This window comes from Sinocyclocheilus anshuiensis, unplaced genomic scaffold (assembly GCF_001515605.1).
Source record: "Sinocyclocheilus anshuiensis isolate Anshui unplaced genomic scaffold, SAMN03320099.WGS_v1.1 scaffold247, whole genome shotgun sequence".
Classification (NCBI taxonomy): Eukaryota; Metazoa; Chordata; class Actinopteri; order Cypriniformes; family Cyprinidae; genus Sinocyclocheilus; species Sinocyclocheilus anshuiensis.
Window position 1 is genome coordinate 549,635 of NW_015552543.1, and position 12,382 is coordinate 562,016.

General features: G+C 39.2%; 1 protein-coding gene across 1 annotated transcript in view; it reads right to left on the minus strand.

The window, feature by feature from the left end:
- Window positions 1-12,382, minus strand: part of LOC107664005 (E3 ubiquitin-protein ligase MYCBP2-like) — a 157,021-nt gene that overhangs the window by 3,231 nt on the left and 141,408 nt on the right. Inside the window, 10 exon segments of the mRNA XM_016454448.1 lie at window positions 764-871; window positions 1,201-1,410; window positions 6,510-6,617; window positions 6,724-6,912; window positions 7,031-7,134; window positions 8,761-8,893; window positions 9,097-9,225; window positions 9,349-9,450; window positions 9,725-9,844; window positions 12,136-12,232. Coding sequence (XP_016309934.1) covers window positions 764-871; window positions 1,201-1,410; window positions 6,510-6,617; window positions 6,724-6,912; window positions 7,031-7,134; window positions 8,761-8,893; window positions 9,097-9,225; window positions 9,349-9,450; window positions 9,725-9,844; window positions 12,136-12,232 — 1,300 coding nt within the window.

Here is a 12,382-nt window from a genome sequence, read left to right on the forward strand (position 1 = left end):
AATCTTCCAACTGAACCATAGCTAAGGTTTATCCAAAAAAGTCGCTAGGTTTGTCAGTATGAATATTCTATGGGAAAAAATGCTAAAAGGGTCTGAAAGTTGCTAAATCTAGTCGCGCTCGTGTGTGTGTGAGACGCGGGAGCTGATGGCAGGGAGCGGTGGATATTTGTGGCGGTCAATGTGGATATTGTGGATGAGTTCTTCTGCGTCATCACGTTCTATTAGTTCTACAGCTTCAGTTTCGGAACTTTCACGCTTAGTAACACATTCAGCTGTTCCCTCAACACAGTGCAACAGTGAAAAGGGACCCCTTTCAAACAGTGTCGCGTTCTGAACGTTGTTTAAGCGACATACACCGGTATTGCGGTATTTTAAAAATTCATATCATAACAAAAATAAACACCGGTATTCGGTATGAACCGGTATACTGCCCAGCACTACTGCAGAGTAGACGAGTTTCCTATTCAGTGTGATGATGATACACCTAGGCACTTGTTAGAAACATAAATGATTCTCTGGAAACATAAATGCTTTAAACGTGTAGGGTATTACTGATGTATGTTATGGTGTCGAAAAAAACGTGTTTTTAACCACAAATCTTATTTTAGGCATTTAAAAAAAGGCATTGACTTTGGGACAACCAAACTGGGTTTCTGGGTTTTCAGACTCGTTTCTGCAGCCATCTATTGTGTTAAAAACAGAATCATAAACAAACATAAATTGTGCCTGGTTTTGTTCCCAAACACAGTGTTGTCCCACTGACCTGTGCTCTGGACACATCTGAGCACGCACCACAGATGAGCTCACGGGGATCATAATCGTCACCTTGTCCTGCCTCGGCATCACAGCGAGCTTCTCCCCCAAAATAGGCCTGGATGAGTCAGAAGTCACACTGTTAGCACAACAGCTGGAGAAATGGCTTCGTTATGGCAGTCTAAATCTCATTTCATGCTGGCAAATAGCTCTTGCTCTACAGGAGTGAGCTGCGTTTAATCATTTTTGCCAACCATGTTTTTCCATTCTATTCACAGTAAACAGAGACATCCTTAAAGGGACAGTTCACTCAAACCCAACTGTTCTCTTTCTGAAAGCTTCCTTGGCCATAATATACAAGGACGATTGTTTCAAACCACTGCTTCTGTGCTCCACTGAAGGTTTGTGAACACCACAGAAAACAAACAAGACTCGTGAAGATCGAACCTTTTTGCACTTGAAGCAGACGTAGTAAGCATATCTGTTCATGGCAAATCCAGCGGGGTTGTTGTAGAATCGAGCTCCAGACATTGTGATGGCTTCACTCTTGTGCAGTCCTTCATACTCCAGTCTCATTAAAGCCTTTCTCCTCACGTCCTCATACAGCTCTTTGATGGGCTCGAGCAGATCTTTTAGGACAGAGTGGTTTATTTTGTTCTAAAAAGAAACGCGGAAACAGGAAAGACACGCATTCAAATTTCAGGCACATCAACTGTTAGATATCATGAGCAGCATCTTGTTAGAGGAATGAAGGAAGAGTTCAGACTGGCTTTGGTTCATAAACAACAGAGAGGTAAAAATGATTGGAGAAGTCTGACGTATGTAAGAGAAGACTGACATTCTACTGGGATATCTTTGTGATTATGAAAGGTCAAAATAAATAAATAAACAATTCTAAGAAAATAAAAACAAAAAGCAAATCTATGCATGGATGAAATGTTTACAATCAGAGAAATAACATTACATGCCTTACATGCAAACGTACATCAGAATTCTTCACCAAAAATGTAAATTCTGTCATTGTTTAGTCACTTGAACATTCTTCAAAAACTTCTCCTTTCATGGTTTAGAACATAATGGTGAATAAATGACAGAACATTCACTTTCTAGATGAATTATTCAATTAACCAGGGGGAAAAACGAATTGTGATTTTTGCAATTATTTTTTTTATGGCAATTTAAAATGTCATTTTTTTTTTTCACGTTTGCTGTTTTGTTGTTGCAGAGCTGTACAATTTGGCCAAATTTTTTTTTTATTCTAAAATATTAATTATTATAATTTATATTATTATTTTATTAGGATTACAATATTACATTGTAAGATGAAACAAACTAAGAACAATTACTATTGTTCCACTATTATTTCATCAAGTAAAAATTCAAGTATTTAAGAAAAATAATTATTTTAAATTACTGTACAACTGTGAAAATACAATACCAATATGTATGCCTTAATTACTTGACTTTCAAAAGCCCTTGTAGCTTGTCTTTTGTTGCCATTCTCAGTTTGGGAGGTTGGTTGGTGCATGTTGCGTTCCTGAATTAATTCGTTTATTTACTGTGAAGCGAGCTGCCCTGAGACTCTGAAAACACCGGATCATGAGCTGCTCGCGTGTAAATGAACACAGTACTGTCCTTTACTTTGACGCAGTACATATGTCTAATTAAAATGCAATCTTGGCGATTAGATAATCAAACTAAGCAATAGTGTGATTTAGATTTTATTCTGATTACCCACTCAGCCTGACTTTTAACTCAAAGTGAGTCCAGACCAGCTTATTTACCTTGCAAATAGGGCAAGACATGAACCCGAAGGTTATCCTGGGCCCAAGCCAGCGGTTCTCCAGAACCCTTCTTGTGCACTGAAGATGGAACACGTGACTGCAGTCCAGCTGCAAATAAACCAGGACAGACAGTTACACGCTGACCTCCTGTATGTATGTAACTCTATATCCTCTATATGCCATCACACACAGTGACAGTATTCTTCTACTCTACCTGGATTGCTGGAGCAGCAGACAGAGCCTCAGTGAAGCAAATCATACACATATCATCAGCATCCTGTTTCAGACAGGCTGCGGTTTTGTCACAACTATGTAAACAGGGCAGACACAGCTCTTCATTTTTGACCCCTCCACACGGGTGACCGCACAGATGAGTCTTACTGCAGGCCAGCTTTGCATACTCCTACACAACAGTTAAAATACACAAGTATGCTTACGAGATCACTGAATTCCAGGAAAACATTTCACAGTGTAAAAAAAGCAGATCATTCTGCCAAAAAAGTGGCATTTTGAGTGAATACCTGACAGTCTTGGTCTGAACATACACTTCCTACTGCAGACAGCTCTGTGCCGTTCCTGGTGCCACAGAAGCGGCAGACGTCTGAACTGCTGGAAGCTGGTTTCCCTGAAGGACAGAACAATAATGCCATTTAAGCTATAACTAGCAATAAAATAAAGCCACTATTCAAATAAAGAGGAATACTGGAAATAGGACGCACCACAGCTGTGGCCTAGCGGTTAGCGGTTAGAAATTATGCAGGCCTCAGGGCAAAAATGCCACCAAAAGTGACAGAAATGCCACAGATATTTAAATAGTGGGGGGAAAAGCATCCTTGTTGTGAATTGCTCTGTTTTTTTTAATCTGTTATCTAACATTTAACATGCATTTATGTTAGGCTGTAGTGATGGGTTTAGTCCCTTTGTTGTGACCTGTAGCTGTATTTACAGTCTCAGAGGCAAGTTTAGTTGACTGTGTAAGATTAATAATAAAAAAACAAACAAACAAAAAAAAACAGCAATGAAAACCCTGAATGTGAAGAAAACACTTCAAAAAGCTTGAAACAGTCAATATATAAGAATCTACAGTAAGAGCTGTCACGTAACAGTGTTCTCAAATCTTGTAAGTTACTTACAGCTAATTTTATATAGGATTTGATTTTATAGCCAACAGGCATAACTGCTCTGACTGAGAATTTAATATACTTTACATTTATGCATTTGACGAATTGCATTTAAGGTACACACTTGATGACTTGGGAATCAATCCCATGACCTTGGGCATAACTAGCGCCATTCTCTACAGTTTGAGGTTTTGCAAAATAAGGGCCAATTTTACCAAACAGAGCAAATTAGCGCGAGAGCGCAATTCCAAAACAGCGCCGATGGGCGTGGAAATTTCTGTGGGTGATTTACTAACAATACGCAAAATAAAGAACACAGACGCAACATCTCATTTACATATTGATTAACGCAATATACCAAGCGCAGCGCAAATTACCGTAGTTAAAATAAAGAAATAAAGAAGCCACAGTACGTTGAAAAGAACCGGAGGCCAAAAAATGAAGGTTTGCTAGAAGTTTTGATAGACCTGGTATTGCGTGACTCCTAGTTGAGGGTTCCAAGTCGTCTTTTATTTCCTGAAGCAAATTAAAAATAGCATGGCTTGGCAAACAATATGATATGCAAACGAAATGTGGTGTTCTGGCATTCCAAATAAATTAATACGTGTGGAAAAAATCCTCTCCCTTCTACCACGCGCTCTCTGTTCTCTGCGGTGCCTCCTCCTAGCAACAATAACTGCAGCCATTTCAAGCGCAAAACCGTTTAAAACATGCTTTTCTTTTGGACGTTAAATAATGGCACAAATGCCAGTAATTTGACGAGCGCAAACATTAGTAAAACGTGTTGTGTGATTCATTTGAATACTCTCCTCCCATAAATTTAGCATCTGAAAGGGAAACTCCTATAAAAGCATATTCAATAAGGTCAGGCGCAAAAATAACTGTCCACGCCTTTTCAGCGCTAAATCGTCACTGCGTGTTTTCAGTAAAACCTGAAAGTACAATTTTAACGACAAAAGACGGTTTGCGCTAGCGCAAGCTGTTAGTAAAATTGGCCCTATAGCTCTAAAAACATACAAAAGGAACACTGCAGTGTTTATATGGACAAAGTTTGAGTCCCGTTTGCAGCATTCACATTTCCCCTTCTTCTCTCTACATTATTAAACATTATTACAGGAAGAGGAAGTCACCTGTGTGCTCACGGAACTCCACCATGGCCTTCATGGTCTTAGAGTCGGCCAATGCCATGAGCCAAAAGAGTTTGGTTCTACCACAGCCTTCATGTAGGTCCACCTTAATGGCCTCTTCCTCCTCCTTAAAGACCTGCACACAACATGAAATGTGTTATGAGAAACTTTAAATGGTACCATATTTTTTAAAGCACCATTAACTGTCCCCTGTGAGTATTTTGAACAACATGATGTCATATGTACAACTAGCCAACAATTACACGATTCTTGATTCCCAACCCTGGTCATGGAGTATAATTGATCGATGATTAGTTGTGTGTGAGTGTTCAGGTTCACCTGTCTCTGGTGGGTCCGTGTGCGGCGGTGGAGATGGAGGAAGCGGTCGCAGTCGGTGCACAGGTTTCCACAAGCATTACACAGAATGATGGCTGCCGTCTCCCCGTCGTCATGGTTATCACACATGGGCTGAGAATTAAACGTCAGGGTTAAGAGGTATTCATACTCCAGTCTCATTAAAGCCTTTCTCCTCACGTCCTCATACAGCTCTTTGATGGGCTCCAGCAGATCTTTTAGGACAGAGTGGTTTATTTTGTTCTAAAAAGAAACGCGGAAACAGGAAAGACACGCATTCAAATTTCAGGCACATCAACTGTTAGATATCATGAGCAGCATCTTGTTAGAGGAATGAAGGAAGAGTTCAGACTGGCTTTGGTTCATAAACAACAGAGAGGTAAAAATGATTGGAGAAGTCTGACGTATGTAAGAGAAGACTGACATTCTACTGGGATATCTTTGTGATTATGAAAGGTCAAAATAAATAAATAAACAATTCTAAGAAAATAAAAACAAAAAGCAAATCTATGCATGGATGAAATGTTTACAATCAGAGAAATAACATTACATGCCTTACATGCAAACGTACATCAGAATTCTTCACCAAAAATGTAAATTCTGTCATTGTTTAGTCACTTGAACATTCTTCAAAAACTTCTCCTTTCATGGTTTAGAACATAATGGTGAATAAATGACAGAACATTCACTTTCTAGATGAATTATTCAATTAACCAGGGGGAAAAACGAATTGTGATTTTTGCAATTATTTTTTTTATGGCAATTTAAAATGTCATTTTTTTTTTTCACGTTTGCTGTTTTGTTGTTGCAGAGCTGTACAATTTGGCCAAATTTTTTTTTTATTCTAAAATATTAATTATTATAATTTATATTATTATTTTATTAGGATTACAATATTACATTGTAAGATGAAACAAACTAAGAACAATTACTATTGTTCCACTATTATTTCATCAAGTAAAAATTCAAGTATTTAAGAAAAATAATTATTTTAAATTACTGTACAACTGTGAAAATACAATACCAATATGTATGCCTTAATTACTTGACTTTCAAAAGCCCTTGTAGCTTGTCTTTTGTTGCCATTCTCAGTTTGGGAGGTTGGTTGGTGCATGTTGCGTTCCTGAATTAATTCGTTTATTTACTGTGAAGCGAGCTGCCCTGAGACTCTGAAAACACCGGATCATGAGCTGCTCGCGTGTAAATGAACACAGTACTGTCCTTTACTTTGACGCAGTACATATGTCTAATTAAAATGCAATCTTGGCGATTAGATAATCAAACTAAGCAATAGTGTGATTTAGATTTTATTCTGATTACCCACTCAGCCTGACTTTTAACTCAAAGTGAGTCCAGACCAGCTTATTTACCTTGCAAATAGGGCAAGACATGAACCCGAAGGTTATCCTGGGCCCAAGCCAGCGGTTCTCCAGAACCCTTCTTGTGCACTGAAGATGGAACACGTGACTGCAGTCCAGCTGCAAATAAACCAGGACAGACAGTTACACGCTGACCTCCTGTATGTATGTAACTCTATATCCTCTATATGCCATCACACACAGTGACAGTATTCTTCTACTCTACCTGGATTGCTGGAGCAGCAGACAGAGCCTCAGTGAAGCAAATCATACACATATCATCAGCATCCTGTTTCAGACAGGCTGCGGTTTTGTCACAACTATGTAAACAGGGCAGACACAGCTCTTCATTTTTGACCCCTCCACACGGGTGACCGCACAGATGAGTCTTACTGCAGGCCAGCTTTGCATACTCCTACACAACAGTTAAAATACACAAGTATGCTTACGAGATCACTGAATTCCAGGAAAACATTTCACAGTGTAAAAAAAGCAGATCATTCTGCCAAAAAAGTGGCATTTTGAGTGAATACCTGACAGTCTTGGTCTGAACATACACTTCCTACTGCAGACAGCTCTGTGCCGTTCCTGGTGCCACAGAAGCGGCAGACGTCTGAACTGCTGGAAGCTGGTTTCCCTGAAGGACAGAACAATAATGCCATTTAAGCTATAACTAGCAATAAAATAAAGCCACTATTCAAATAAAGAGGAATACTGGAAATAGGACGCACCACAGCTGTGGCCTAGCGGTTAGCGGTTAGAAATTATGCAGGCCTCAGGGCAAAAATGCCACCAAAAGTGACAGAAATGCCACAGATATTTAAATAGTGGGGGGAAAAGCATCCTTGTTGTGAATTGCTCTGTTTTTTTTAATCTGTTATCTAACATTTAACATGCATTTATGTTAGGCTGTAGTGATGGGTTTAGTCCCTTTGTTGTGACCTGTAGCTGTATTTACAGTCTCAGAGGCAAGTTTAGTTGACTGTGTAAGATTAATAATAAAAAAACAAACAAACAAAAAAAAACAGCAATGAAAACCCTGAATGTGAAGAAAACACTTCAAAAAGCTTGAAACAGTCAATATATAAGAATCTACAGTAAGAGCTGTCACGTAACAGTGTTCTCAAATCTTGTAAGTTACTTACAGCTAATTTTATATAGGATTTGATTTTATAGCCAACAGGCATAACTGCTCTGACTGAGAATTTAATATACTTTACATTTATGCATTTGACGAATTGCATTTAAGGTACACACTTGATGACTTGGGAATCAATCCCATGACCTTGGGCATAACTAGCGCCATTCTCTACAGTTTGAGGTTTTGCAAAATAAGGGCCAATTTTACCAAACAGAGCAAATTAGCGCGAGAGCGCAATTCCAAAACAGCGCCGATGGGCGTGGAAATTTCTGTGGGTGATTTACTAACAATACGCAAAATAAAGAACACAGACGCAACATCTCATTTACATATTGATTAACGCAATATACCAAGCGCAGCGCAAATTACCGTAGTTAAAATAAAGAAATAAAGAAGCCACAGTACGTTGAAAAGAACCGGAGGCCAAAAAATGAAGGTTTGCTAGAAGTTTTGATAGACCTGGTATTGCGTGACTCCTAGTTGAGGGTTCCAAGTCGTCTTTTATTTCCTGAAGCAAATTAAAAATAGCATGGCTTGGCAAACAATATGATATGCAAACGAAATGTGGTGTTCTGGCATTCCAAATAAATTAATACGTGTGGAAAAAATCCTCTCCCTTCTACCACGCGCTCTCTGTTCTCTGCGGTGCCTCCTCCTAGCAACAATAACTGCAGCCATTTCAAGCGCAAAACCGTTTAAAACATGCTTTTCTTTTGGACGTTAAATAATGGCACAAATGCCAGTAATTTGACGAGCGCAAACATTAGTAAAACGTGTTGTGTGATTCATTTGAATACTCTCCTCCCATAAATTTAGCATCTGAAAGGGAAACTCCTATAAAAGCATATTCAATAAGGTCAGGCGCAAAAATAACTGTCCACGCCTTTTCAGCGCTAAATCGTCACTGCGTGTTTTCAGTAAAACCTGAAAGTACAATTTTAACGACAAAAGACGGTTTGCGCTAGCGCAAGCTGTTAGTAAAATTGGCCCTATAGCTCTAAAAACATACAAAAGGAACACTGCAGTGTTTATATGGACAAAGTTTGAGTCCCGTTTGCAGCATTCACATTTCCCCTTCTTCTCTCTACATTATTAAACATTATTACAGGAAGAGGAAGTCACCTGTGTGCTCACGGAACTCCACCATGGCCTTCATGGTCTTAGAGTCGGCCAATGCCATGAGCCAAAAGAGTTTGGTTCTACCACAGCCTTCATGTAGGTCCACCTTAATGGCCTCTTCCTCCTCCTTAAAGACCTGCACACAACATGAAATGTGTTATGAGAAACTTTAAATGGTACCATATTTTTTAAAGCACCATTAACTGTCCCCTGTGAGTATTTTGAACAACATGATGTCATATGTACAACTAGCCAACAATTACACGATTCTTGATTCCCAACCCTGGTCATGGAGTATAATTGATCGATGATTAGTTGTGTGTGAGTGTTCAGGTTCACCTGTCTCTGGTGGGTCCGTGTGCGGCGGTGGAGATGGAGGAAGCGGTCGCAGTCGGTGCACAGGTTTCCACAAGCATTACACAGAATGATGGCTGCCGTCTCCCCGTCGTCATGGTTATCACACATGGGCTGAGAATTAAACGTCAGGGTTAAGAGGTAAAGAGCTCATTCTCGGCAGAAGGACTAAATGGACTATTGCACTGATTGTGCTTTATAGCACCCTAGAGGCCTATTAGGCCCAGTGTGCCGTACCATCTGCTTCTGCTGCCCGTCTTTGCCCATCCAGCGTCCTGAAGACAGTCGGTCCACGTGGTCCTGATCCAGCACACATAGAGAGGCCAATGCGAGCCATAGCTGAAGAGGGGAAGTAGAACCATTGGAAATTTACATTCAGGTTCTTATATATATCCAGGTTTTCTATGACAGTGGGTGCCCTGTTCATTTTCATCTAGATAATAAAATTAACCAAGTGATATTTAGTTGTGCTGCTGACCCATATCAGATCACATGACTGGTAAACTCCACCCGCCAATCACCCCTGATCCTCCAGCTGAAGGATCCCGAGTAATACTGACCTAGTTGGCAAATGTACAGTTGTGACAGATGAAGTGTGTGCAGTGAGTCGTACCCGAGTGGTGGCGATGCAGCGCACCGGACAGCGATGCTCCTCTTCCATCTTAGTGAGCGCAATGATGGTCTCAGCAATAGCATTCTTAGTCACCCTGGACCAGGCATCCGAGAGGTGGCCCTGGGGTAAAAAGACACTTAAATGGGGAGGGACCATTTCTGTAAATGTAGCAAAACTAGGACTGCCAGTTTAACACGTTAACCTAATTAGTTATGAAAAAAAAAACGCGATTAAAATATTTTACTGCAGTTAACGCACTGGCCCCGCCCCCAGACCCGTACGTCATCTTACATTTCATACAGTTGTAAAATATGACACAGGGCAACAACTCTGTAAATGCATTTATGTCCTAAAATTCTAGATATTGTGGCAAAAAATGCCCCTGTATGAGTTTCTGTCTCATATTTATATCACATGATAAGCGATATCACACGAGCAGCGAGAGCAATATTACACGACTGCTGTTTATGTCCGAATACCACAAGTTTAAATGTGATTTTATACAACAGTTCAGTAAAGTTAATATTGTGTTATATTTTAAACACAATATTGTCTGTTTTTGCTCAATTTTGCAGAGAAAATATTACCCTTAAAGACACTGCAGAATTGTTGTGCGTCTCAGAGCAAAACAGCGGTGATTCTTTTCTGAATGAATCCGCGTTCTGAATCGAATGAATGAATGACTCAAAAACACATTTACCGCCACCTGCTGGCAGTGTTAGTTTAAAGCAGGGGTCGGCAACCTATGGCTCCCCCGCCACACCCTGAATTATACATCACTAGAGATCAGCAATTCATTGGTTGTAGAGACTACATAAGCTGATAAAAGGTTTAGAATAATAATAATTTTTTTGTAATGAAAAGTGCGCGTTCAGTGCTGTTCACGAGAGTCACGACAGCAAACTGGTAACGTAGAGCTAATAAACTCAGATTCAAGTTGCTACGTAGCTTGTTTGTGGTAATAGCGAAAAGAAAGATTTTTTTGAACAGCAGAAAAAGTGTAAATGTAAAAAAAAAAAAAATGAAGGAGGGTTTTTACTAGTACGTTTGAAGTTACATTGATATGGGGTTTGAATTTTTAAACAGCAGAAAAAGTTTAAATGTAAAAAAGTGACAGGACTGAAACATATACTTTGTTTTATAGAAGATGGTGTTCTCCTGTGCCAAGAGCCAGTATGAAACATTTTGGTTACTTTCGCTTTTTCCGCGCAGCTTTCAGTGGGTGGGACTGTTAGTGTTATTAATAAAGGAACGTGAATGAATGAGACAGTAAAGAGCGGGACTTTCTTGAAGACGGACAGTATTAAAAACTCAAAGCCGCGAAACGGAACTTAATCCGCTTCTGACTGCATGTTTTCTGCGCACGAGGTCCGAGTGGAACACGGAGAAGCATAGACTTTGTCTTTGGTGGCGCGCCTAAAACGGTCAAAACACGGAGTGTCAAAATGCCTGCAACTGGTGTGTATTCACATAAATACGGTCAACATGCACCGTGCATTATTCTTCACTCACTCAGTCTCTCTCTCACACACACACACACACACACACACACACACACACACACACACATAGAGAGAGTGAACTCTGAAGAGAATTCATCCCCCTGTAAATCAACCTCACAGTAAAAGCCCTGCACAATTTTTGACGGTTAGCTGCATATTTGTGTATTTTAGTTTCCATGGTCCTAATAAAGTTACTATTATTATTAAAACGTTATTGAAATAAACAAAGATGTATGTTTGTAGTGTAATTTACAACAGCTTCAAACACGGCTCAGCCAATCAGAATCAAGGACCGGAACTGTCCGTTTTATAATCTTATTTAGAGCATAAGTTCATTCAAAAAAAAAAATATTAAAGGGATAGTTCACCCAAAAAATGTAATTCTGTCATAAATTACCCTCATGTAGTTTCAAACCCATATGACTTTCTTTGTGGAACATAAAAAGGTATTTTGAAGACTGTTGGTAACAAAGCTGTTTTGGTTGATGTTTCTCAAATGATCTTCTTTTATGTTCCATAGTTAATGTTAGGCTGTTGTAGCATAAATGTGTAATAAATTTTATGTTGAATCAAATAAAATATTTATTTCTAAAGGTACTATTTGTAATGTCTACTTGATACTTTCTCATTTAACACAATAATGGCTTTACATTATCTTTTGTGGGTAATTTCACAGCCAAATTTAATTTGCAATTAATCAGATTAATTAATCAACACATCATGTAATTAATTAGATTAAATATTTTAATCGACTAACCGCCCTAATTAAAACGCAACTGCAGGAGATCAGGTTACGCAGTGCAAGATTATATATAATATCATTCATAAACATGCAGCTGAACAGCAAATCTGCTGCATATTGTTAAGACAGAAAAGGCGTCTGGGATAAGATGGGCCATCATTACTCACAGCAGCCATGTCTTTGACGAGTTTAATAATAATCTCAGCGATCTGAGGCGGAGTGGAGCCCTTCATCCACCAGTGACTAATTCCACGCCGTATGTAGCTGCACAAACAGACAAAAATATAAACAAAGTTATTAAATATACATTTCGAAAATGTTAAGACCCTTCATAAGATGATTTCAGACCCTGTGTTTTAAATAACAGCCCTGCATCTTCAAACAAAAATTCTGCTGATTTGCAAAAAAGCCCCA